We start from the raw sequence: 26,397 nt of genomic DNA on the forward strand, positions 1-26,397 counted from the left end.
TTATCTCTGAGGATTATCATCTGTCAGACTTTGGACAAGTCATTTCATCTCTCTGGGCCTCAGTTTCCTCATCTGTAAAATTATGGGATTAGACCAGATGCCCTCTGAGGTCCCTTTTAGCTCTATATCTGTGATGCTAATAAATGCCTGTAGATCGACTGGTTGTAAAGCTTAAACTGCTGTAAGTGGGGTTTTTTTTGTTTTATGTTTTTATTATACATAAATACATATATATGATATGCATATATAACATCAAGCTGCCTCTCAGAGCATCCCTATCACCAGACCTTCACTTGAGGACCTTAAAGCACTCTCAGACATGATGCATAAATCCTGAAGATAATATTAATAACACCTAGCACTCATATAGCGATTTGCAAATATTATCTCATTTAATCCTCACAACAACCCTGAGAGGTAGGTCTATTATTATCCCCATTTTACAGATGAGGAAACCCAGGCAGGCATCAGTTAAGTGATTTGCCTAGGGTCACATAGCTAGTAAGTGGGGCATATGGGGTGTGAGGGCTTTCTGAGCCCTTTTCAGGGCTGCTCAAGCACCTTTGGTGTCCACCTGCCACCCAGCAGAATGGGCAGATAAGGACAATTTGTTCCAATGGCCATGAATATGGCTGAAGCGGGTACTGAGGAGCACTTAGAGTTTGGTCAGACCTAAGGATGCCAAGGTCATCCACTGCATCCCAGACCACCATTGCCAGTCCTCTCGACTTTTGTCCCGCCACTGGACTTCAACAACTCTGGAACAGAGAGTGAGGCTAAAGACTTTGTGCAACTCTGCCTCACTTAAGTCCAATTTACATAGGAGTCAAGACATCACACAGGAGTCAAGATACCACAATGTGATATCATTGGTCCTCTCTGAAAACGAAGGATGAACAACAGCTAGTTAAGCATCTGAGGCAGGATTTTAACTTGGGTGTTCTAGATTCCAAGTCTTATGCTCTGTATATACACTAGTTGCCTCAAGATGGAAAATGAGAGTGGGAGTGAAGTTGAGGGTGGAACCAAGGAGGAAAGGGACTGAGTGGGCTTCCCCCTTCTTAGAGAGTGGTAACTATTGTGGAGCAACCAGGGTTCTGTCCTCGGGCACAGAAATTTAAAGAGACACATTCATTCCTCATTTAGCAAATAGAAACAATTTATTTTAGCTCCTAGTGAATAAGAATAATTAGTTAAATAAGATACCAGATAGGATTCGTCTTCATTCCCACTGCCTTCCTGCCTTGGCCATACATAGGATGAACTTTTTACCACCATGGCTCCACTTTCCTTTCTCCTAACTCTACCTTCAAGCCTCCCTAGTAGTGACCTCACAACATCCCAGGGTCTGTCTATCCCCACCTCTGCACATACACATACATGGATCAGTCATCTCCCATGACCTCTGAATTTGTCTTTAAAAGTGAATTGAGGGCATGGTTCATGCTGCTTGCCCCAGGTGCCAGAATCTCTATTTATGGTTCTGCCTCCTTGAGCAAATGAGAAAACTGAGCTGATGTGGCAGTAATGATGATGGTGAAGGTGGTGGTGGTGGTGGTGGTGATGGTGGTGATGGTGATGATGATGATGATGATAACTGAGAAACATTGTGGTAGAGTAGATAGAGAGCTGACCTCAGTCAGAAAGACCTGAGTTCATGAACTACCTCTGACATATACTGCGGGTATGACGCCTGGGCAAAGCACTTAACTTAATCCCTGTGCAGCTGACTCTCTAAGACTGTAAATTATAGAGCAGGTACCCATTTGTCTTAGGAGAAAGCCACCTCATTTCCTTTCACCGATGAAGGTTTGGTTTGGTCAAAGAAACAGTGAATACTAAGAAAATTCACGTTGATGGTCGATTGTGCGTGCTGGACTTGGAGTAAGGAATCCTGCCTTCCGACTCCCAGCTCTGACACTATAGCCGTATTGTCATGGGCAAGGTACTTCTGCCTTTTTTTCCTCATCTGTAAAATGGGTATAATATCTACTTCACAGAATTATTGGGAGGAAAAAGTACCTTCCCTGGAACTCAAAGTCCTAGTATTACAAGTCTAATACATTGTAAGGCGCTACATTTTATTCTCAAAAAAGTCTTGTGAGGTAGACCAGACAGAGGTTGCTATCTCCACTCTATAGAGGGAAAAATTCGGAGAGGTCAAGGGACTTAACCGAGGTCACACAGCTGGTAAATGGCACGGCCCAGGCTCAAGCCAAGTTGTCCTGACTGTTAGGGAATTGGAGCACTCCTTCATTGCTAAATATTACTTCCCTCAGAGAGAGAATGAACTCAGGAGTCCAGAGCCCAGGCAGCCTTCTCATTTTCAAGGAGACTCATTCAATCTACATTTATTTAAACATGCACGGCCCTGTGTAGGCTAATTGCTAGAGGGGATACAAAGGCCAATGAAATTAAGCCCTCTAACCTCAGGCTCCCCCAAAGAGAAAGATTATTTGTCTTAGAAATCCCACACTCTTTAAAATCATTTACGGATTTGGGAATAGCCTAGGGAGGGAGTAAGGGGGGAAGGTTGGAAGGAAAAGGAATAATTAATGTACAAATGGCTTTTTAAAGATGCTATTATGTTTCTAGAGGAAGCCTGGCAATGGATAGAATATTGGCTTTGGAATCTGGGAGACCTGGATTCAAATTCCGTCTCTGAGACTTATTAGGTATGTGACCTCGTACTCTGGGACTCATCTCCTGAGTCATAGATGAGTTGACTTGATCTGAATTAGTAGGACTGCCTTATGCTATTGTTAATGCTAATGTGCTTCCTTTGGAGAGTTCAGAGGCCAGAAGACAACCCTTTAAGTCTCTGTGCCTCTATTTTCTCATCTGTGAAATGAACTGTCACAAACTATTAAGAATTTTAATGACCTTAAATCAGAGGTGACAAAACTTAGCTCACAATACTCCTAAATGCAATCCAAACCAGATTAAATTATAATTGGGAAATATTTAGCAAAATAAAATAAAATGTAGATAATGTTAATATATAGTTTTCTAAGTCAATGTGTGGCTCATGGGGATCCTTATGTATTGGTTTAGTGGTCCCAGTTTCTATTTGAATTTGACCCTAATGGCCTAAATCAACGCCCTCCTTTTACAGGTAAGAAAGCTAAAGCTAAACTCGGGTACATAACTTACCCAACATCACACAATTAGTTAGTGGCAGTGCCAGGACTCAAACCAGGCTGCTCTCGACTGCTAGTTCAGTACTCTCTCTCTTCAGAATATTATGACGCCCCTAAGGGGATCTTTGAGAGCCGTCCAATATGTACATCCCTGAGAGGCAAGTAGGGAAGGAAGGAAGGAAGCTAGCATTTACTAAGCACCTACCTAGAGAACAAAGGATGAACAATCTACTATGTGACAGGCACTTTTTATAAATATTGTCTAATTTGATCCTTATGTCAACTTAACCTGCCTGCCTCAATTTCCTCAATTTCAAAAGTGGGGGTAGGGGAGTAATTATAACACCTGGCTCACAACAACGCTGGGGGAGTATAATTACCCTCCATTTTACACTTAAGGAAACTGAGGTAGACAGAGGTTAAGTGACTCCACCAAGACACAAAGTGCCTAAGGCTGGATTTGAACGCTAATCTTTCTGACTCCTGACTCTACCCACTGAGTCACCTAGCTACCTATAGGGAGGACTGAGAATCTGTCTGTGGGGTTAGGGAGAATGGATAACAAGGAATCTAAGGTGTAAGATTAGATGAATGAACTATCACAGGCTGTCAAGTACTAGTTTGCTGGCCCCCAGTTTCAATTTCAAAGTCAAATTTGAGTTTGATCCCACTATTCCAGTCCAGATTTATAAAATCTGGATGGTCCAACTTGTTGGACAAATCACATGGCATTTTGTTTGTTTCTTTTCTCTAGCTTTTTTTTTTTTTAATTTTTAGGCAGTTGGGGTTAAGTGACTTGCCCAGGGTCACACAGCTAGCAAGTATCAAGTATTTGGTATGAGTTCAGATTTGAACTCAGGTCCTCGTGACTTCAGGGCTGGTGCTCTATCCACTGCTCCACCTAGCTGCCCCTAGCATTTTTAATCACAGTGTGTCCATTGGGGTTTTCTTGGCAAAAAGATACTGGAGTGATTTTCCATTTCCTTCTCCAGTTCATTTTAGAGACCAGCAAACTGAGGTAAACAAGGTTAAGCGACTTGTCCAGGGTCACACAGCTAGGAAGTATCTGAGGCTGGATTTGAACTCAGGTCTTCCTGACTCCAGGCCTGGTTCTCTATCCACTGGACCACCTAGCTCCCTAATTAATTGCAAACTCCTTAAGAGCTGGGACTCTTTTATTTGTATCCAAGTCTCCCTCAACACTTTAATCCCTGGGTTCTAGTTTCTATCCAGGGTCTGGAACCTTCTGGACAATCAATTAACCAGTAAGCATTTGTGAAGTACTTGTTACGTAGCAGATGCTGCGTGATGCTCTGAAGATACAAAGACAGTCACTGCCCTCAAGGAACTTACATTCTATTGGAAGACACAGTGTGACATATATATAGGGATATATAATATAGATACAAATGATGGGAAAGGTCACAAATAGCTGGGAGAATCAGGAAAAGGCTCATGCAGAAAAAGACGCTTGAGCTAAATCTTGAAAAAAATCTAGGGACTCTAAAAAGTAGAGCTTAGGAGGGAACATAGTCCAAGCATGGGGAACAAATCCTGGATCAGTGGACAGAATGCTGGACTTGTAGTCAGGAAGACCTGAGTTCAAATCTAGCCTCAAACCCTTACTAACTTGTGTGACCCTAGGCAGGTCATTTAATCTCTTTCTGCTTTAGTTTCTTCATCTAGAAAATAGAATCATAATAGCACCTACCTCTCGGGATTGTTGTGAGGGTAAAATGAGATTAATATTTGCAAAGTACTATGTAAACTTTAAATCAATACAATGAATGCTAGGTATTATTGTTATCAATGCAAAGGAAAAGAGTGATGGGAAGTAGGGTGCTGAAAACAACGAACAAAAATGAAGCCAGTTGGATTGGACTATAAGGAGTACAAAGGAGAATAGAGTATAATAAGGCTGGAAAGACAGGTTAGGGGATCAGATTTTAAAGGGTTTTAAATGCCAAATAGAGGTGTTTATATTTGATCCTGGAAGTAATAGGGAGCCACTGAAATTTAATGTGACATAGCTAGAACTACACTTTAGCAAAATCATTCTGACAGCTGCATGGAGTATTTATTGGAGTAGGGGAAGACCAACTTAGGAGGCTATAGAAATAGTTCAGGCAAGAGATGATGAGAGCCTGGACTGTGGCTATGGCTTCACGAATATGGAGAAGGGGGAGGATGTAAGAAATATGGTGGATGTAGCAATGACAAGATCTAGAAACTGATTGGGAGTGAGGAGTCAGTAATGACACCACGGTTATGACCCTGAGTGATTGGAAAGATGGTGGAGCCCTCCACAGATACAGGGAAGTCCAGAAGATGCTCTTTGTCCCCATCTGGACTTGTTCCAGATAAATCTACTATAATCACAATGTCTCTGGTGTCTAGGTCTCCCTAAATGTGCATAGTAAGTTCCTCAACCTCTAAAGGTGGGGGGGGGGATGTGGTTCCTCTCCAGCTCAATTGATGTATTTATATTAAGTAACCATTAGGTACTAATAAGGTGCTAAACTTATTGTAGAGATGTGTCTACATCCTGATGCCTGAATGATGTGTGAAAATCTTGCTAGGAAGAATTAAAAGGGGCGATCTAATTGTCTGAAAAAACAAATTAGCCCCCACAATGTGAAAGTTAAAGGTAATTGTGGAGGAGGCCCCGAGTTTGTATTGGAGGGTAACAAGGGGAAGAAAAGATTTCTCTCTCTTCCCATCACACATTGTCCAGAAGCAACTTGCCCAGAGGTAGGTATCACATCCAGCCATTCAAGACTTCATTGGTCTAAGGGAGATTAATGCATTATTGAGGTAATAGACACTCCAGACAGACACAGAACCAGTTATCCAAGGGAGGGAGCAGTTTTAAAGGGTGAGATCTATGGCATTTGAGAATCCAAAACAGAGAGAAGCAGATCCTAGAAACCCAGTGCGGCAACTCTATGAAGAAAGGAATTCCAGGCCCTGCAGCACCAGAAGTTGCTAGTTGCTTATGCTTCATGTGAATCCTACATGTGTGTATATGTAGGAGAATGAATCCCAGATTTATGGGGGAAATATTTTATAACTATATTTTTGCTATACCATTTGAGTAAATGCTTTTTTTTCTAAGAGCTAATAGAGTCTATGGGCTAACTGTTTACAGGAAGCACACTAGTAGGGGCTCATGGACTATAGTGTTATGAGTCCTATGGACTTACCCCTATAAACTGAGATATCAGTCACCCTCAAGGGACCCAACCTGAAAGCATGAATACAAGTTAAGATACTAAGGCACAGGATAGTGCTTATTTTACCCCACAGAAAATGCATACCACACAAAGTTTTCACAGGCTCAGAATCTGATACAGGAGCACATAAACAGTTCAAATAACATTCCTGAAAGGGAAGTAAACTTGGGGTTGCCACTGAGGCAACCTATGGACAGTCACATGAATCTCTCTTTCCCATCCCAATACAATGTTGTACCAAGACTCATGGTAACATCCAATGATTTCGGATCTTCTGAAAAGTGATCATACTTTAGTGATTGCTGAACAAGCAATAATCCTATTGAAACTGTCCAGACTCATGGATTGCTTTCCAAGAAAGTGATCCTTTTCTGTCTGCAAGGAGCATGATATATAGAAATCCCATTCTTTCTCTAGAAGGTCCAAACTCTTGAATCCACAAACTCTTTTTTTTTTTGGGGGGGGAACGGCAATCAGGATTAAGTGACTTGCCCAGGGTCACACAGCTAGTAAGTGTCTGAGGCCAGATTTGAACTCGGGTCCTCCTGACTTCATGCCCAGTGCCCTCCTATCCACTGTGCCACCTAGTTGCTCCAAATCCACGAGCTCCTGAACTTGAGATTACCAATGAGGTCATTCCCAAAGCTAGGACTCCCCATTTGGGCAGAACAGGAATGCACGTGTACGCTTTTTGTCACATGTTTCTGCAGGTAATCTCTCAGCGTCCAGATTGCTACCAATTCTTCAGCTAGGAAAGTCCACTCTCAAATCTCTGATCTCTGGCTTGTACTCAAAACAGGAAAGCAGGAAGCAGTCAGGAACTCTCAGGTCACCTGGGCAAACACATGCAGCTTGCCATGTGCACCTACCTGAGAACTGCATTACCTGGGCCCATGCACAGGTTTCCTCATCCTCAACAATACAAGTCTATTCTGTTGCAAGTTGGTCTACTTTCTAAAAGTCTACGTGAATAGGGAAAGGAGAAGGAGCTAAATTGGTCTCCCAGTTCACATTTCTATACTGGGTCAGGAGTGCTACACCAAAAAGAGTAAATCCCTGTGTCCTCTCAGAAGTGGGCATGCCCCTATATTCTGTTTGGAAGTACCCCTTAGAATGATGCTTCCTAACAAACTTCCACGCCCTATTATCTTATCACATCAATTGAGGAACTCATCAAATTAATCAATGACTCCTCTGGCCATCTCCTGTACATTCTGAGTCCCCAGGTACCCATGCTATCCCAGCAAACCCAACAAGGGTGCATTTGAGAACAATGATCTTTGTATCCCAGTCTGGGGAATGTCTTGTACCCCTTAGGCAAGGAAGAAGCAACATCAAGGATTCAAGACAGTCCCCTGGACCAACTGCAACTCAAAGACAATTCCATTACCATGCCTAAGTGGAATCCTCCCGCGGGAGCAATGGCTATGCTAGGAAATGAGGATGTTGGAAGATTTCATATACCTTCTTGAGCCACAGGAGGAAGTGGACAGTGGACGTCTGACTCGTTCGCAGTGGCCCTTGAGTGGGAAGTCCCCATTAGATTCTTTACTAACACTTGAGCAGGTTCACAACTGAGATAGAATGAACAAGCTTTGTCCTAGGAGGCCAGCATCTGCCAGTAGGGTGGAGCGATGTGTGCCTCCTCCATTCTTTAGTCTGGAGACTTCTATCCTACTATCTTTTATCTCATCGTGTTCAATAGGCTTGAAATTCATATCATAACCTCATTCCCTCATCTGAGCCCAGGCTGCCACCCCTGTGTTCCCATTGCTGAAGTACTTCTTTCCCAAGGCCCACCTTTCCCTCCGACCTCATCAGGCTTTCTAAGGGACAGGCTGCCCCTCTGCTACTGTGATAAAGCTGTCTTCTGCACAACTGACTCCTCCACCTCCCTATTTCCCCCTACCCCAGGTTAAGGAATTCCTAGTTCCTGCTCTGTACTTAGCTTATAGCAATGATTAGGGTTCGAGGCTTCCAAAATGGTGATGGCATGACTTCCTCTGCCTGGGACCCTCTGAATGTGCCTTTGGTGAGGATAGAGTCAAAACGTGTGTATGTGTTAGTGGGGGTGCAATGGCCAAGAGGATCATATTGATCTTCATCTTGGAGGTAATAGGGAGACACTGGAATTTATTGAGTACGGGGCTGACAGAGTCAGACTTGTGCTTTATGAAAATCACTCTGTCAGCTGAGTGGAGGATGGATTGTTGTGGGTAGAGACTGGAGGCAGCGAGACCAATTAGGAGGCTGTTTTTAATAATCCAAGCAAGAAGTGATGATGGCCTGAACTAGAAACTGAATTTTTACCCCTTTTTATATTCCTAAGTTTATCACAATATTTATACATAGGCTAGGGTTGAGGGCTGAGACTGTGCTTTCCTTGGCATAGGGAACTCTCTGGATAAGGAAACAACCTCTACCAATATATGTTGGCACCTTATCTACAACTTACAGTCTTAGAGAGTTACCTATAGCATGGAGAAATTAAAAATGATTTGTATAGGATCATACAAGAGTATGGAATATGATCGTATGGGATCACAGATTTAGAGTTAAAAGGGATTTTACAGGCCACTGAGTCTAATCCCCTCATAATTTGCCCAAGGTCACGTAACTGGTAAGAGTCCCAGACAGTATTTGAACCCAGTCCTTCCTGGTTCCAAGGCCTGCATTCTCTCCACATATCATGTGTGCTAGCCTCTCTGTCTCATACATAATAGGTACTTAATGTTTGTTGAACAAACGACCAGTTAACACACACATGTAACATTCTGCCTTCCTTCCCCCATCTTGCCACATACCACACCACACGGAACACAAGCATACAAACACAAATCTTCATTCAAGCCACATTACAACTCTGAAAGCTTCCTTTGAGGTCCAGATTCTAGGAAGAGCTCATGAGTTTGGGCCAATGCCGCCTATCCTGCCCCCTCACCCTCAAGGCCCTTAGGAGTAGCCCACTGCCTAGAGGAGCTTCTGGCTGTCGTCTGTCCTACCCCTTCCCCTTTCTATCTCCACCTCTACCCCCATAGCCTGACAACAGTGAATACACTCTCGTCTTCATAAGTATTCTTGCTTCCTTTCAGAGCTGGATAGGGGGAGTGGGCCACAGTGACAGACCCAGAGGCAGGAGATAAGGGGAGGCCATCCTCTGGGCCACAGACACTCTCCACCTCCCTCTTCATTTAGTGACTCCACCATCCAGATATTTCTGAAATGCAAGCTTCACCCCTCAGCAGTGCTGAGCCTAGGATGCCTCAGGCAGCAGCTGGGGGTGGGGGGTAGGGGGTGAAAGAGAGAGAGAGAGAGAGAAGAGAGAGAGAGAGAGAGAGAGAGAGAGAGAGAGAGAGAGAGAGAGGAGAGAGAGGGAGGGAGGGAGGAGAGAGAGAAGAGAGAGAGAGAGAGAGAGAGAGAGAGAGAGAGAGAGAGAGAGAGGGAGAGAGAGGGAGAGAGAGGGAGAGAGAGAGAGAGAGAGAGAGAGAGAGAGAGAGAGAGAGAGAGAGAGAGAGAGAGAGAGAGAGAGAGAAAACAGAGAAGTATCTAGCGGGAATGGTGGCGGCTAGCCCAGTGGTGGCTGGCCTGGCCACCCCACCCCCACCCCACCCCAGGGGCTGGGGCTGGTGATTATTTGGGTTAATTATGTCCAAGTCATTTCCGATTGGCACAAGCCCACCCACCCACAGAGTCTGCCAGGAAGGCCGACAGCTCCAGGCTGGGGGTCAGGATGCTGGGGCTCCTTCATGACCCAGCTAGTAACCCTGCAGAGTGAGACTAAGAGGGGCCGGGCAGTTTCAACATTTGTGAAACCAGAAGGACAATTTCCCCTCCCCCTTTTCTTCCCTCCCTCCACCCCCAGCCCCATTCCTCTCTTCACCAACTTTCTCCTCCCACCCTTCCTCTGCCTCCTATTCCTTCCAACCTCCTCCCTCCCCGCTTCTCCCCATACATAGCCACATATCCCATTTCTTCAACCCTCCCTCTCCTCCACACCCCCACCCCATCCCCACCCCCCAGGTCTGGAATGAAATCACAGTTGGGGATATGAGTTCCGAAAAAGGTCCCGACATAAACACAAATAATCACCCTGATTGGGACTAATTATAAGGGCTCGGTTTGGGGGCTGGAGGCTTCAGAGAGCTTGGCTTTCAAACAAAGGGGCCCCGGCGTCCGGCCCCCAGCTAGGGTGCTGGCTCTTCTCCACAGCTGGGACAGGAATGAAGGGGAGAAGGGAGGGAAGAGAATGCCCCCCGAGGCCTGTACAGAGGCAAGGGGGAGGGCAAGGAGAGACGAAGATGCTTTAACTACTCTTTAACTGAGAGTTTATGTCCTGGCCCTTTGATAAATAAACAAACATACACTCGCACATATACGTATATTCATCTGCCCAAAGCCCATTCCACTTTCTTTTAGCAGCTCTGCTTTTCCAGTCCCCAAATGCTAGGGCCTCCTCAGGTGGTTTCAATGAGCTGCAGGGTCTCGGAAGGAGGAGGAGGAGGAGGAACTGGGTAGGGGTTCCTCTGATCGTGATGGAGAGAGGGGGAGGGGGAAGGGGCTCAAAAGAAGCCAGCTGTGAAAAGCTCCAGTCCTAATTAGCCAGCTTCAAAGCCCACCGCCCTGATGAAGAGTGTTCCTGAATGTATGCCCTGTGCGCTCAGGCGAGGAGGACATCTCTGTCCAATCAGAGAAGGGAGAGGGACCTATTCCATTTCTCTCTCTCCCCCACCTCCTTAAAGCTGGGGCAGGGCGCTGCAAAGCAGAGCAGGGGAGAAGAGAGCAGAGAAACCACTTTGGCTCTGTTTTGTTCAAACTAGCTTGGCCTCCACCCTCTAGCTCCCCGCCAAATCCAACCATCTTACCCAACCCACCAAGTACTCTCCAGCTCTCATTCCCCTTTGAAAGCAAAACCCTTTAAAGTAGAATTTCTTCACCTTTTTTGTGTATAGACCCCCTTCGAAGTCTGGTGAAACCTATGGAGCCCTTCTTAGAATAATTTTTAAATGCACAAAATAAAATACATAAGTGCATAAAATACTGTACCCTATTATATGTAGTAAAGATGTAACTTTTTTTCATCCAAATTCACAAAACCCATAAAATCTATCCCCTTCCATTGAAGGGGATAATTCTCACTTCCCAAAAAAGTAGTATTTTGTACAACGCTGTTTGGCCCACAGACATGTTTCTCTTCCCCATTTGGGAACTGGGGTTAATAATCATTTCCCCTATTTCCCCATCTCAGCTATTGCCAGGGGATCTTTGGACTTTAGGTCAGAACGCTTTGCATGAGGAACCCAGAAACTCCTCATCCCACCCACTCTCAGAGTCTATTGCCAGGCCTAGTTCCTTCACAATGAAAATTATTAAATTGTCTCACTTTCAGATCCCAAGATAAGTGACCACATGTATAGATTTCTTGACTCAGTGAAAGGTGCCGATGAGCAAGGCAGAAATGGCATGTTAAGATTTGCAAAGTGCTTTCCAAATATTATCTCATTTGGTTCTCACAACAATCTTGGGAGATAGGTGCTGTTATAATCCCCATTTTACAGATGAGGAAACTGAGGCTGAGGTGCAGTGACTTGTCCAGGGTCATACTGCTAAGTGTCTGAGACTGGATTTGAACTCCCAAGTCTATCCACTGCCACACCTAGCTGCCAGTGGGCAAGAACAGGTTTAAGGGGACTCCTGGGTTCCTCAAACTTCTAGTCATACGTAGCTGAATTGACTCTCCTCAGTCCTCTCACTTGTAGGTTACCTGAGTGACCTGACCTAGCACTCTTTCTTATTAGGGATACCAGGAAGGAGGGTGGCTTCATGAGTTTAAAGAATATGGAAATAGGTTTCCTAGAGACAGTGGGACCACCCCGTAGACCTACGTAAGATAGTTTCTCAGAGTCTGGAGACACTACTCCCACTCTTACTTAAAAAAAAAAAAAGAAAGATATCCAGTGTAATGCTTTTGCCCAACAGACCTGTTCCTCATGGGGTGGAACGTAGGGGTAATGAGTATTTCCCCTATTCCCTTTCCCCAGACATTTCCAGGGCCTCAGTCCAGGTGGAGGAAGTGACCTGCCTCTTGCTGGGATTCTTGGAATAACCCAGGAGCTCAGTGGCTTGGGGTTCTGGCCGAGTCTGCCCCCATCTCTGCTCCCTCCCAGGATTCACACAGAAGAGTTTTGTCTTAGAAAACTGAAATGGCTTTTTCTAGCACTGGCTCTTACAGGAGCCTCTTAAAGGGGAAACTTTTTTTTTTAAGCTAATGGAAAAGTTTTCAAGAGCAGTGAGGTGGGTACAGGAGGAGAAGGGTAATACCTTAGGAGGAGATCAATGAAAAGAGAGGGAGAAGCTGGAGGAACTCAGCTAAATCCTAGGAGGGAAGGAACAGGCCTTTTTATTCTTGGCAGGGTTAGTGTGGGGGGTGGGATCAGAGACCCAGCCCCAGTAGGAGGCACCGGACTAGTTTAGGAAAGTTCAGCAAGGCCCTGCAGGTGAGGGCATTCCTCCTCTATGCCAGCCCCTCCACCAAGCTTTGGGCCTCATTCTCCCAGAGAGGGACTTTAACCAGCCCATTGATGTGGAAACAGATTCCCATCTCTAGAAGATTTGGAATCTCAAAAGCACATCTCCAATTCCACATTTCATTTTAGTTTTTCTATCACAAGAAGGGAGGAGTAAGGTAAGACTGTCTTAAGTTAACTTTTTCTCATATCTCACCTTAGAGAAAGCTCAGATTTTTATCTTTTCCTCTTCTATACATTTACCCCATGATTCTCCATCCACTTCATTTCACCATAAAGTGGCCTTCTAATGATTTTCTTTTTCAAAGTTAAAGGGACAGGGAGGCTTCCAGACCACTTTACTCAGGTACTCCCTTGAGAAAGGGGAAGTGAGGGAAGCGCTTTCCCCAAAAAAGAAAACAGTAACATTAATTTCTCTCCTCCCCCATTTAAGTCACCAAACTCTTTTGTTTTGCTAATATTTCCACATTCTCAGCTCTCCCTCCTTCGTAAAAGCCAGATTATTGTGTTGTGCTTTTTTTCTGCTTGGCCAGAACCCCAATTCGGCTGTCAAAATTACCTCACTCCTAAAATAGACAAAGGGGAAGATGAAAGGGAGCATGGTAGAATAGTTACCAAAGGCAGACATAGGTACATACATGTCTATATGTTCAATGCATGTTATACATCTACATTATATTTATGTCTATATACATATATGTGTGGATGCACACACATATACATATCTACACATGTATACATATACATGTATGTCTTTGTACACATACACACACATAGATCAAAGCCCCAGCCTGGTTCAATCTAACCATTTCTCAAATCAACAAAAGGATTATATGTACCTTCTTCCTCTGCCTCCCTCCACCTCAGTAAGATCCCAGCCACTGGAAAAATCAAACCAGATCCAAAGGGTTTTTCCATCATTTTGAGGGGTCATACAGACAGGCTAACAACTTATTGAACTCTTTCCTGGTGATTCTGTTTGAGCTCCTTTTGAATCCAGAAAGCACAAGCCTCAGGCCTTTCCAAATTTCCTAATTTGAGGGGGAGCCTCAGGCCTAGGCTCCAATGGTTCTTCCTCATTCAGTGAAAGTTCTTTGCAATCCTCAACCAGGGCCATCCCAATGATTGGTTTGGAGGAGTGGTGTTTTTCCCTCCCTTCTGTTTCATTATTCCAAACATTGTACTCACTGGGCGTCAATTAATAGTTCAATTTCTAGTTCCCCCTCTCTTCTACCCTCCCCACCTAAAAAACACCCTTATACAAATTCCTGTAAGGATTTTAACTTTGTGGTCCTGGCCCACCCTATTCCAAAAAGGGCACCCTAAAAAAGGGCAGGGGGAGGAAAAGCTAAGGGGCTATTTTTCTTGTCCCCAACTAAACAGAAAGGCCTATAAAGGCTCCAGATTCATTATCTCCCCATCACCCCCTCTCCTATATTGCTAAGGGTGGGAGGGGGAGGAGGTGTGGTTTGGTTAAACCAATAAAATGTTACAGCCCAGTTAAACACAATTAAAGGGCTAGATCTACCAAAGATAATTAAATACACTTTATTATTATTATTAGCGTTTAATTTGCACGATTGACACACTAAGATGGTGGAAAAAAGTGAGATATCCCACACCTGACTCGCTGGGACCCCTTTACTTCATTTTAAAACACCTGATTTGTGACAATCTTCAACAATAATTCTCTTAAATCTACATCCCTGCTCCCACCAAGTCCAGAAATCAATGCTATGTAATGAAACTGTAAAATAGTCCCAAGTAGCTAGGGATGGAAAAGATTAGGGAAGGCCAGAAGAACCTGGGATTTTTCTATCAAAGACAAACACAAAGAAGATACTTTATACATCACTCTTCAAGCTGGGGACTTTTTTTTTAAGTCTCGAATTTTATTTCAGGAAAAAAAAAGATAAGAAACATCTGTTATAAACATTCTATGGATCTTGGGATATAGAATGTCATGTAAACACCTCGGTTCAGCCCCACACCCCACCTTCATAAACAACCAATACCCACCTTTTCTTCTGGTCAAGTTTGAAAAGAAACTTGAAAAGAAAACCATTCTTTTGTTAGGAAGGAGAAGTCTCAGATCCCACCAGTCCCTCCCCACGCCGTACGCATTTTTATTGCTTTTTAAGCAGGCACGCACTCACATACATGCTCTAAGTGATAGTCTGTACCAGGAGTTTAGGTGACTCGGGGGGGGGATCAATTTGGGGGGGCTGGTTGAGGGGGAAGGAACAGTTTGCTGCCGGTGCCCAGGGACCTCAAAGCTCTTTTTATCTGGGGACATCGTAGTTCGACCTCTTATCTTGCACCCCCCCACCCCCCCCGAAACCAACTCTAATGGGCCACTGGCAGAAGGGGGAAGCCAGTTGAGTTTCAAGATGGGAATACCCTTTTGTTTAAGAAACCCACACTTCACAATGCAAGTGTCCGACAAATTCAAACTGGGGTGAGAGGGGGTGGGGTGGTGTAGTTCGTCGAAAACAAAGTTAAAAGGAAGAGAGATTTTTGCATTGGCTGGAAGGGAGGCTGGGGAGCTTGGGCTAGGCCATTCCACACTCTCAACCCACCGATCCCCCCACCTTTTTTTTTTCCACGTCTTCATCTCTCTTGATAGATTTCCAGAAAGGGGGGAGGCCGGGGGGGGGAGGAGAGAGAGAGAGAGAGAGAGAGAGAGAGAGAGAGAGAGAGAGAGAGAGTGAGAGAGAATATTCATCCAAGTCTTGTCCGTTAACACAGAACAGCTTCCACAGATCCGGCGTCAGGGGAAAGGCTCACAAAATTTGGCTTTTACAGAAGTTCAACTGCAAGAAATCCCTCACAGCCAACAAAAACAGCATTCAGTCTTGGTGGCTCCTCCGACAGGCCCAGCCCTGCCAAATCACCAAAAACTTCGTACCTTAGAAGGAAAGGGAGGGTATCAAAAAAAGGGTCACCTCACCCTCACCCCACCCCATCCCCAATCACCCAGCCTGCGGTATCTCTCGCTGGTCTTTTTTTCCTTTTTTTTCCTTTTTAAATAGAAAATATATAATTAAATTTACAAAGACTATTTACAGTTTTAATTACAAACCTTGGGGGAAGGGTGCACAAAGTTTTTGAGGAAAAATACGACCTAAAAAAAACCCCCGAAAATGGTTTAGATTTATTTTTAAAAAATAAAATAAGATTGTGGGCCTTCCCCACCCCCTCCCCACTCGCACCCCTTGGTCAGAAAGTCACTCTTGCTCACACCCTGAATCGCACTTTCCCCAAGGACAGGGGGGCTGGAGAGAAGTGAGAGACGGGGTGAGGGGCAGGGATGGGGTGGGCGGGAGGTGCGGTGTCCTCAGACGGTAGTCTCCCCGTGTCTGCTGTTAGTGAGCCGGGTGTAAAACTTCCTCCATGAATGGAGAGTCTTGCCAGACCAGATCCAGAACCCCGACGTGATGCCCACGATGAGGGTCATGAGGTATTTGATCATGTAGACGGTGAAGTCGGGGGACATGCGCGGCGTGTACTGCAGTGGGCACGGGATGGCGAGACTCTTGCAATGCTGGCTGACCCAAGAGCGTTCCCAATGCTCCCGAAACGCCTGCTCGTAGAAATAGCAGGCGATGACGATGGTGGCCGGCACAGTGTAGAGCACGGAGAAAACACCGATACGCACCATGAGCCTCTCTAGCTTCTCCGTCTTGGTACCATCGTGTTTCATGATAGTGCGGATACGGAAAAGGGATACAAAACCAGCCAGCAGGAAAGAGGTGCCGATGAACAGGTAAACGAAGAGAGGCGCCAGCACGAAGCCCCGCAGCGGGTCCAAGCTGTTGAGCCCCACGAAGCAGACCCCGCTCAGCAGGTCGCCGTCGATCTGCCCCATGGCCAGGATGGTGATAGTTTTCACGGCTGGCACAGCCCAGGCTGCCAGGTGAAAGTACTGAGAGTTGGCCTCGATGGCTTCGTGGCCCCATTTCATGCCAGCGGCTAGGAACCAGGTAAGAGAGAGGATGACCCACCAGATTGAGCTGGCCATGCTGAAGAAGTAGAGCATCATAAAGAGGATGGTGCAGCCCTCCTTCTTGGTGCCCTGCACCACTGTGCGGTAGCCATCGTCGGAGAAGCGCTCGTTGCAAACCACCCTCTCCTGCAGCACGAAGCCCGCGATGTAGGCCACGGACACCATCGTGTAGCAGCCCGAGAGGAAGATGATGGGCCGCTCTGGGTACCGGAAGCGTTGCATGTCCACCAGGTAGGTGGTGACGGTGAAGAAGGTAGAGGCGCAGCACAGCACGGACCAGGTGAGGATCCACAGGCGGGCAAAACGCGTCTCCTCCTGCGAGAAGAACATGGAGCCGTCGGTGCGCGCCGGCTCGCAGGGGGCGGCGCAGTCTCTCTCGCCCAAGAACTTGTAGTTGAGGTAGGAGGGCACTTTGAGCACCCGCGGGCAGTGGAAGGGGTGCTCCAAGGTGGCGTAACGAGGGGAGCCTCCCCCAACGCCGCCGCCGCCGCCTCCGCCTCCGCCGGGGCCTCCCGGGGTGCCCCCTCCTCCAGGCTGCAGTCCCGGGGGGGCGGTGGTGAGCAGCGCCGGCCCACCATCCTCGGAGTGATTCTGGCCCACGCAGATCTGCTCGGCTCCGTGGCGGGGGAAATGCTCGCAGCGTAGGCGCTCGGGCCACTGGAAGCCGAACTTATTCATGAGCGCCTCACAGCCCTGCCGGGCGCGCTCGCAAATGGAGCGGCAGGGCGGGATGGCCTGCTCCAGGACGGTGCACACGGGCGCGTACATGGAGCACAGGAAGAAGCGCAGCTCCGGCGAACACTGCACCTTCACCAGCGGGTAGAACTGGTGCACCTCGAGCCCGGCGTCCTCCTGGTTCGTGTGGCCCAGCAGGTTGGGCATGATAGTTTGGTTGTAAGCGATGTCCGTGCACAGCGGGATGGAGATGGGCTGGCAAAAGCCGTGGTCCGGGATGGAGATACCCTTCTCCCCGTGGAACTGGGCCCGGCCTGCGGCGGGGAGCAGCAGCAGAGGCAGCAACAGACGGGGCAGGGCGCTGGGGGGCCGCATGCTGGCCGCCCCCCCCCTCCACTTTCGGTCACAGGTTTCCCCCCCTCCCCTCGCCCCAAGATCACTACAGCTCCCGTCGGCCGCCGCCTCCTCTTCCAAACTTTTCTCCGTTAAAAAAGTTGGGGAGTAGGGGCGGGGGAGGGGGGGGACGGTGCCTGCCTACTTGCTCTCCCCGGCCAGACTGAGCCGCTGAAGCTGCTTAGCTAAGCTTCCTTTCCTCTCCTCCTCTTCCTCCTCCACTCGTCTATCCTCTCCTCTCCACCCCCCCCTCCCAGCCCAGGGACTCCTTTGTGCCTATTCCAGCCCTCACCTCGGCCTCTCCGTTCCCAATTAGTCGGTTTCAAGGGGGCCCCCCGCTTGCCGCCCCGCCCTCTCTTCGGCCCCCCCAAATGGAAACCTTGAAACCGCCCCTGCGGGCTCTAAGCCCCTTCCCAAAATGTACTCTTAGCCAATCAGATTCAAACTCGGGGACCAGCCCCGAGGGCAGGATTGGTCAACCACAACATAATGAGATCAGAAACCAGATGCCAACAAAACTTTCCTCCCCACCCCCCCACCCTTTTGCTTTTTAAAGAGACAAGCTATTATTATATTTGGAGCTGTTGGCCTGGGCCAGGATCTCCCCGGAGTCTCGGCGGCGAGACCCAAAGACAGACACGGGAACAGACAAAAGCTGTAGAGACCATAGGCCCAGACCGATCCCCTTTAGGGGAAGATGGGACTATATCCAACTTATAGTTTCGGTCCCTTTAAAGCCGCTTCTCCACCCCATCCCCCACTTCCATTTATGCTTCCAGGCCCCTGAGACCTCCTGGTTTTCCAGGAGAACTTTTCGAATCAATGGAAAAGAAGTTTGAAACTTTCTTGAAAAGTCCTGGAACTTTTGGTTTAAGCTTGAAACTTTTTCTCTTAAAAAAAAAAAAGCTGGAATTTCTTCCCCCCCACACACACCCTTTTCAAGGAGCAAGACCCTGCAGGAGTTTCATTATCTCACCCTAAATATAGATCTGTAGGCTTTTGTATCCCTACCTCCCACCGCCCCACACCCTTAAATAACCCTTCAAGAAATGGGAGCCTGTCTCTTTAAGAGGCTCTTAAAGGGGCCAGGACTCAGGGGCATAATTGCCCCGTAGCTAGCACAAAGAAATCCATTATGGTTCTCTGTGTACCGAGGCTCCTTAAAGTGAGAAAACTCGGGAATTCTTGGGCTGGAAGGTGTAGAGTTTTTTCTGGGTGGGGGAGGGAGAGAGGGAGATTGGGGTTGGGGAATAACTCTTTCCCCTTCCCTCCTCACTCTCTTCCAAGTGCATTTTAATTGTGCAAAGCAACGTTTAGTTGCATTTACAAGGAGGTCTTAATCGGAGGTCAGTGGGGGGGGTAAGGGGAGGGAGGGTGGAGAGGAATCTGGACACTAGCAGAAGAGGAAAAGGGAGCTTAGCTATGGGGGAATTTCCTTTCCCCTCTTCCTCCCCCCCCTTCCCCCAGTCAACTTTCAGGTACTTTCTCCTGGGAAATGGGGGCTTTGTTTAACCCTAAACCTTTGGGAGCTTGGATGCATTAAAAAGAGCTGGGGAGGAGGGGGAGGAGGTGGGGGACACTGCCTCCTCCTCACTCTCCTGGGGGCCTCTCACCTCTGGGCCCTCCAGCTGCGGTTCCCGCTGGCCGAAGAGAAGGGTTTTCTTTGATTTCTCCTTGCTTGGGTTTTTAATTTGAAGAGGTGGGGGGGAGGGGGAGTTGGGGAAGAATGGGACATTTGCATGTAAATCTCCCTTGGGCCTGGAACTGGATGATGAATCAATTATTTCTATTGTCTCCCCCAAAGGAATGGGGATTTTAAAAAAGAGAAGAAAGAAAATTGAGTTTAGAAAGCCCTTTGCTCCGCTGTATGGACTAAAGCAGGCCCTCTCTGCCTGGTGTGTTTCCTACTTGGAGAGGAGAAAGCCTTTTAAGACTGTGTACTCAGATAAAGGGAAGGCAAATTTAGCAAGGATTAAATTGACAAATGATTTTAAAAGTCTTCCGATTTTGTTTTTCGTACCCAAAAGTGTGGCATTTTATCACTTGAAAGAATGTTTAGGCTCCTTCCCACTCCTGAGAAGAAGATTCCCCTAAATATCAGGGCGGATTCATGTCTTCCCTCCAATCCAGGATTGGGTTGCCACATCTATTCTTTTCCCCCCTCCCCATGGTCTCCCCCGACCCCCCTCCCACATACCCGGCCTCCCCAGCCTCTTATCTCAACTTCCCTCTGGCTTTTACTCTTAACCCTCTCTTCTTCCAAACTCCTTCCCCTTCTAAGAAACCATCCTTTTTCCTTTTATCTCCTCTGCCTCTCTGTAATCTGAACTTGTTTAGCTCCCTGCCCCCTTACCTTCATCCTCCTCTTTGCTCTACCCTAACCCCATCCTCCTCTTTGTCACTGCACTCACACCCCGCCCAAATGTTTCTGAGTGTCTTTAATACTTCACAGATTTTTTTTTTCTTTTTAGCATAACTATTTTTTTTCTAGGACCACTTTTTCGGACAGAATCAGATTTCTCCTAAAGAACTACTTTGCATTTCGAAACATCCTTTCCAGGTTCCTCGTGGAGACCTACTGCCCAGTTCAGCTACAAAGCCGGTTCTTCTCAGTTTTATAAGATTTAGAACTGAGAGTGATCTTGAAAAGCAACCAGTGGCCCAAAACTGAGGCCGGTTCTCAATACCCCTACCTCTCTGATGCACTCTGCAGTGTTGACTCCAAGATACTAATCATTACGCGCTTCTCTTTCTTTTCCTATCTGTATATCCAGCGTCCTTGCCGGAATTATCATCCACGAACTGTGGGCAAACCCTAACACTACTATTCGGGGCTGCTTTCTCTCCGTTTTTCTCTAGGTAATTTCGTCAGCGTCCTAGGGCACATTTGAACTCAGGTCTTCCTGATTCTAAGCCCAGTGCTCTATAGACTGCGCCACCTAGCTGCCCCTGACTCACATGGCTAGCTAGCGTCTTAGATAATAAGCCTTTCATCACCTCTTAACCTGGTCTATTTCAACAGCGTCCTAATTGGCCTCCCTGCCTCAGGTCTTTCCCCCATTCCAATCCATCATCCATACCGAGGACAAAGTTGTGTTTCTAAAGCACAGGTCTGATCAAAAAGCTTCAATGGCTCCGTATTACCTCCAGGATAAAAGACAAAGTCCTCTGTGTAACTTTTAAAGCCTTTTACATCTGACTCCGTCCTACCTTCAATTCAACAAGGGTTCAAAGTAGTTCCTGTGGGTCTGATAATGTGATAGGTGCGAGGTGACAAGCAGTAAATAGCAGAACTGGTATTTGGGGCCAAGTCTTTTAACCTTAAATCTAGCCTTCTTTCCATCCTGGTTAGGGACATTAATAATAATAACTGAAACTTGTACAGTGCCTTAAGGTTTACAAATCATTTTGCTCAGCCCTATGAAGCGCCACCAGTATCCATTTATTCGGTTTTATAGATGGGTTTAATTATCATCTTTTTACAAATGACTCCACTACCCCATTAGATGGTGAGCCCTCCAGGGTAGGCACTGTCTTTTTCCTTTTTCTTTGGATCCATCCCCAGTGCTTAGAACAGTGCCTAGCACACACTAGGTCCTTAATAAATGTTTATTTACTGATTGATCGACTGTTATTTCCAACTCCAGTCTGGCTTCTGAGCTCCAGTCCTACAACTTGCCCATTTCTGGCCAGGGCATCACCAACCTTTAGTCTCCCATGTTGTCCTCCTTGACGTTATCCAGGCCTCTGCACTCTCTCTTACTCCACTTATCTCCAGTCAGTTGCCAAATCCTATCATTTCTACTTTTACAACATCTCTCTAATCTGTACCCTTCCTGAAATCTGCCCTCCCAAAACCATTGTCAAGGGAATTCAACCGGTCTTGACCCACACCTCAATACAGGTACAGCCCTTCACGTCTTTTAGGGGCAAAGCCAAGACACATGTTCTGAATTCACACAGCTTCCATACTTTCCCTCTTGGGGAAATTTAACCTGACAATCGTGCTTCCTCTGCTGGTGTGGTAGCTTCTACCTCAGCAAACACAGCTACTGAAGACCCAGGAAAAAAATTGAGGCCACCAAATTCCTTGACATTCCCAAATGGTTCAACGTCAGAAATGGATATGGCTTTCTCCATGGAATTGACATTAAAGAAGATGCCCCTACACCCTAGCAACTACTGAGCCTTTCCATCTAACCTTTAGCCTCTTATATCTGTGTTCCCTCTCCCTCCTCCTCTCCACCCCATCTTAGAACTTGAGCTCTTTGAGATCTGGTATAATCTTGGCTTTCTATTGGCATCCCCAGAGTTTAGCATAAAGTTAAAGCACTTGATAATTTAATGCATTAATTTATATACAAATAATATATGAAAAATATATGAAATAAATGAAGAGTAACTAAGGAGAGTACAAATAAAATACTATGTAAAGTTCAAGGTGAGGAAGCAAAGGAGGCTTCATAAAAATTGTGGCATCCAAGCTGAGTCTTAAAAAATGGGTTAAATTTCAATAGATAGTATTGGGGTTCAGAATGGGCAAAGAACATTCTTTTAGGTAGAAGAAAAGACATAAGCAAGGTTAGGACATGGAAAGAACTATACAAGGAAACTGAAAGTAATATTGCTTGTGAAGGGGAATAGTGTGTGGAATAAGGCTGTCCAGGTGGGGTGTGGTCAGTCGTGGGGGAAGGGGAATCTCAGATGCTAGAAAGGGAGCTTTAACTTGTTTCCTTACATTTGTGCAGTTTTCATTTATTTATTGGTTTGGCAATGGGGTTAAATGACTTGCGCAGGATCACACAGCTAGTAAATGTCAAGTGTCTGAGGCCAGATTTAAACTCAGATCCTCCTGACTCCAGGACCGGTGCTCTATCCACTGCCCCACCTAGCTGCCCCCATTTATTTATTTTTTTTTTTACTACATGCAAAGCACTTTTGCCTATCTTATCTCATTTGATCTTACAGAAGTATTCCAGTGAAGTATGACACAGGTATTCCTATTTTTTTAAACTTTAGAAAATGTTATTTTTTTATCCTGAATTTTTAACACCAAAAAAGAGCATTCTCATGCCCACAGAACATAAAAGGATTCTATATGAAACAGGGAATCTTCATTTCACATCCCTTGCTTTTTTTTTAATGGATATATTACATTTTATACATTACTTTCAAAACTGTCCACTTGTTTTGTACTTCCTTCTGTTCTTTTATGTGTGCTTTTAAAATGTTTCAATTACTTTTTTTTTCATCTCCAATGCTAACTTCTCTCCCTATTCCCTCATCCCCTCATTAACTGAGAAAAAGAAAGAGGGGTTGGAAATCCCTGTATCAAATAAGCATAGCCAAGCAAAACAAATCCTTACAGCAGACGGGTCCAGAAATAAATGTTTGTGCACCTTGTGTCCATCATCTCTGTCAAGAGGGAGGTAAGAGGTTTCATCTATGGGTCCACTAGAGACTGGCTTGGTCATGATCGAAATTCTTAAATCTTTTAAGATTAGTTTTCGTTGTATAAATTGTTCATGCTCACTTCGCTCTGCTCCAAATCATAGCACTCAGGATTCCGTCTTTTTTTTTTTTTTAAAGGGAGAACTCCAGGAAGTGAAGAGACTTTCCCAGGGGGTGGGGAACCTTCGGCCTCGAGGCCACATGTGGCCCTCTAGGCCCTCAGTCAAAGGGCCAAACTTGATGACCTAGAGGTCCACATGTGGCCTCGAGGCCGAAGGTTCCCCACCTCTGGACTTGCCCAAGGTCATATAGGTCCATACTGGGGCAAATCCAGAGAACCCTGGTCCTCTGACTTCAGTTCTACCACCCAGCTTCAAAACCTTCCTCCTATATACCAAGCACTTCCCTGGGGAGAGGGCTGTGTTCTGGGGAGGGAGGGAGGAAGAGAGGGAGAGTGAAGGCAGCTTGCTACTCATAAGAAATGGATCTTTGTGCTTGGGGTGATCAATCCAGATTAGTTATTGCCTCCTCACCCTCCCAGTGTCCATTTCACCTACACACACACACACACACACACACACACACACACACACACACACACACACACACACACACACACACAGAGCCCTTTCCAAGTTCTTCCCTGCCCCCTCCTTCCCAGCTGTATCTGGCCACCTTGACATCACAGAATATTAGCATAGGAAGGGAGCATTTGGAAGGAAGGCTGGGTTTCGAATCAGAAAACCCGGGTTCAAGTTCCAGCTCTTACGCACGCTCCTGTGTGACCTTAGACCAGTTACTTAATTTGTCTGGCCTTAGTCTCCTCATCTAGCAGTGAAGGTGATGTATATCATCATCATCATCGTCAGTGACAACAGCAACATCAGTATCATCATCACATTTACGTGGTATTGTAAAGTCTGCAAACTGTTACACAATATGATCTCATTTTATCCTCATGACGACCTTGGGAGGTAAGTGCTATTATTCTCTTCACTTTACACATGAGGAAACTGAGGCAGACAGAGGTTAAGCGATTTGTCCAGGGTCGCAAAGTTACTAATTGTCTGAGGCAGAATTTGAACTCAAATTTGAAGCTCAAATTTGATAATGTTGATTTTAAAGGCACTTCGAAAACCTTTAGATATGAGGTAAACACCGGCTATTGTTATTGTTAGCCTTCCTCTGATCGAACCCCCTCATTTTAGAGACAATGAAGCTGGGAAATTGTCACTTTCTCCTTAGCCTCTAGAATTCTGGTAGAGATGCAGAATTCACTCCCTAATCCCAGAGGGCATTCAGTATCTTTCTAAAGCTTCCTCCTAGAAACCCTTAGAGGAAGGACTAGTGATTGAATAGTTCAAAGATCATAGGCGTGTTACCACAGGACACCTATCTAAAGGTGAAGGTGTTTACCAGTGGGGAAACTGAGGCCAGGATTGCTCCTGGCAGGAGTGGTAGTCGCTAGAAGAGTTAAAATTTGAACCCAGGCTCTCTGACTCGAAATCCAATGCTCTTTATCCTATGTGGGGTTGGGGAAGGCTCCCACCCCCTCTCCTTCTCATTTGCAATGAAGCCAGCGTGCTCTTTGCTCCCTGTGCCTCTCACTGTCCCAACACAAAACCTTCCTAGACCACATGTAGATTTTTGCACTTTCAGATTTCTATTTAGAGAGGTGAGGGACCATCCTGCTGGGTGAGACCACTCCAAGCCAAAACTAGATTGCACAGTTACCTGCTCCACCCTCCCCCCAAAAAAACCCCCCCAAAACCAAAAAAAACCAACCCTACATGCTGCCAATCACTGGGCTTTTGCTAAGGAGGGAAGGGAAGGGGAGCTGATCTCAGATGTTCTTCCCTTTTCTTTATCCCTCCAGCTCCCTCCCCAACTCCCTCCCCCAGTGTCCATGGACTATAAAATGGACATAAAAGGATTAAGTGGATAGAACAGATGATCTTTTAATTAAGGATCTTAATTAGTCCAGGCCTAGACTGGAGAAGATGCTCAGGAAATGTTGTCTTGGCTCAGTAAGTAAGTAAGAGGAAGTAAGAGGAAGTAAGAGGAAGAAGATTATTGATTATCTGAAGTCATGTCCTTGATGACCCAAATTTTGGGCATGGCGTATTTTGGGGTTTGTTTTTTGATGATTTGGGGGAGAGGTAGGGAAGGAGGGGATTGGGCTGAGACCTAGTCTGGTCCTAATCTCTATGTGGGGAAAATGATTTGGATAAAGAATTCAGATTTGACCTCCTCATGGGTTCCCTTTCTCCAGAATCTGCTGGGCCCAGGCGAGAGTGAAGGAAATGAGAAAGCCAGAGGAAAGGGGGATGGGAGTAGAGAGGAGCAGGGGAACCCAAGACAAAGCTCTGCTTTGGGGTCCCCCACACACATGGAGGGTGTCTTTCTCTCCTTTCTTCTCTTCTTTAGCCACTCTCCCTTTCTCTTCCAGCTCTAGATGCAGGATCCTATGATCCTTCTCTCCCCCTTTTCCTTCTCTTTGCCCTCTCCTCTGCCAGAACTTCTCCCCCTTCTTTCCAGGCTGGGCCCTCTTTCCCCCTCCTCTTCTTTCTTTCCTGTAACCTAAGCTGTTGTTGGGAGTTGGAGGAGCTGGGCTGGTTTGAAAGGAGGCCCCACTGCTTTTCAGGGAAGAATTGAAACCATGGAACTCAGGGAGGAGGTGGGAGGGAGAGGGGAGGGGTATGACTTCAGAAATCACAAGGAACTCGATCTGGGAGACCAACTCTGATTTACTACCCGAGGACCCAGCCTCTCCCCCAGCCCCCATCCCCTTTTCTTCTCCTTCTCCTAGTACTTAGCCTTTATGGTAAATGGGGAAGGAGAGGTGTTGGTTTCCCCATCCCCCCACCTGAAGCCCTCTAGCTATGCTAGCTGTCCAGAAAGGCTAATTAGAAGATGGTTATGAGGTGAGATGTGGTTGGGAAGAAAAGCTCTGGCTAATCCAGAGGACTGGTAGG

The 26,397-nt window shown here is 46.3% G+C and overlaps 1 protein-coding gene across 1 annotated transcript; it reads right to left on the reverse strand.

Annotated features, from left to right (window-relative positions):
* Window positions 1-15,123: 15,123 nt before the first annotated feature.
* FZD2 (frizzled class receptor 2) lies at window positions 15,124-18,273 on the reverse strand. Its single transcript, XM_020997709.2, has one exon. It carries the CDS (start codon window positions 17,951-17,953, stop codon window positions 16,235-16,237), a length of 1,719 nt encoding a protein of 572 aa, XP_020853368.1. The 5' UTR covers window positions 17,954-18,273; the 3' UTR covers window positions 15,124-16,234.
* Window positions 18,274-26,397: the final 8,124 nt, after the last annotated feature.

This window comes from Phascolarctos cinereus, unplaced genomic scaffold (genome assembly GCF_003287225.1).
Source record: "Phascolarctos cinereus isolate Bilbo 61053 unplaced genomic scaffold, phaCin_HiC Scaffold_5;HRSCAF=322, whole genome shotgun sequence".
Taxonomy (NCBI): Eukaryota; Metazoa; Chordata; class Mammalia; order Diprotodontia; family Phascolarctidae; genus Phascolarctos; species Phascolarctos cinereus.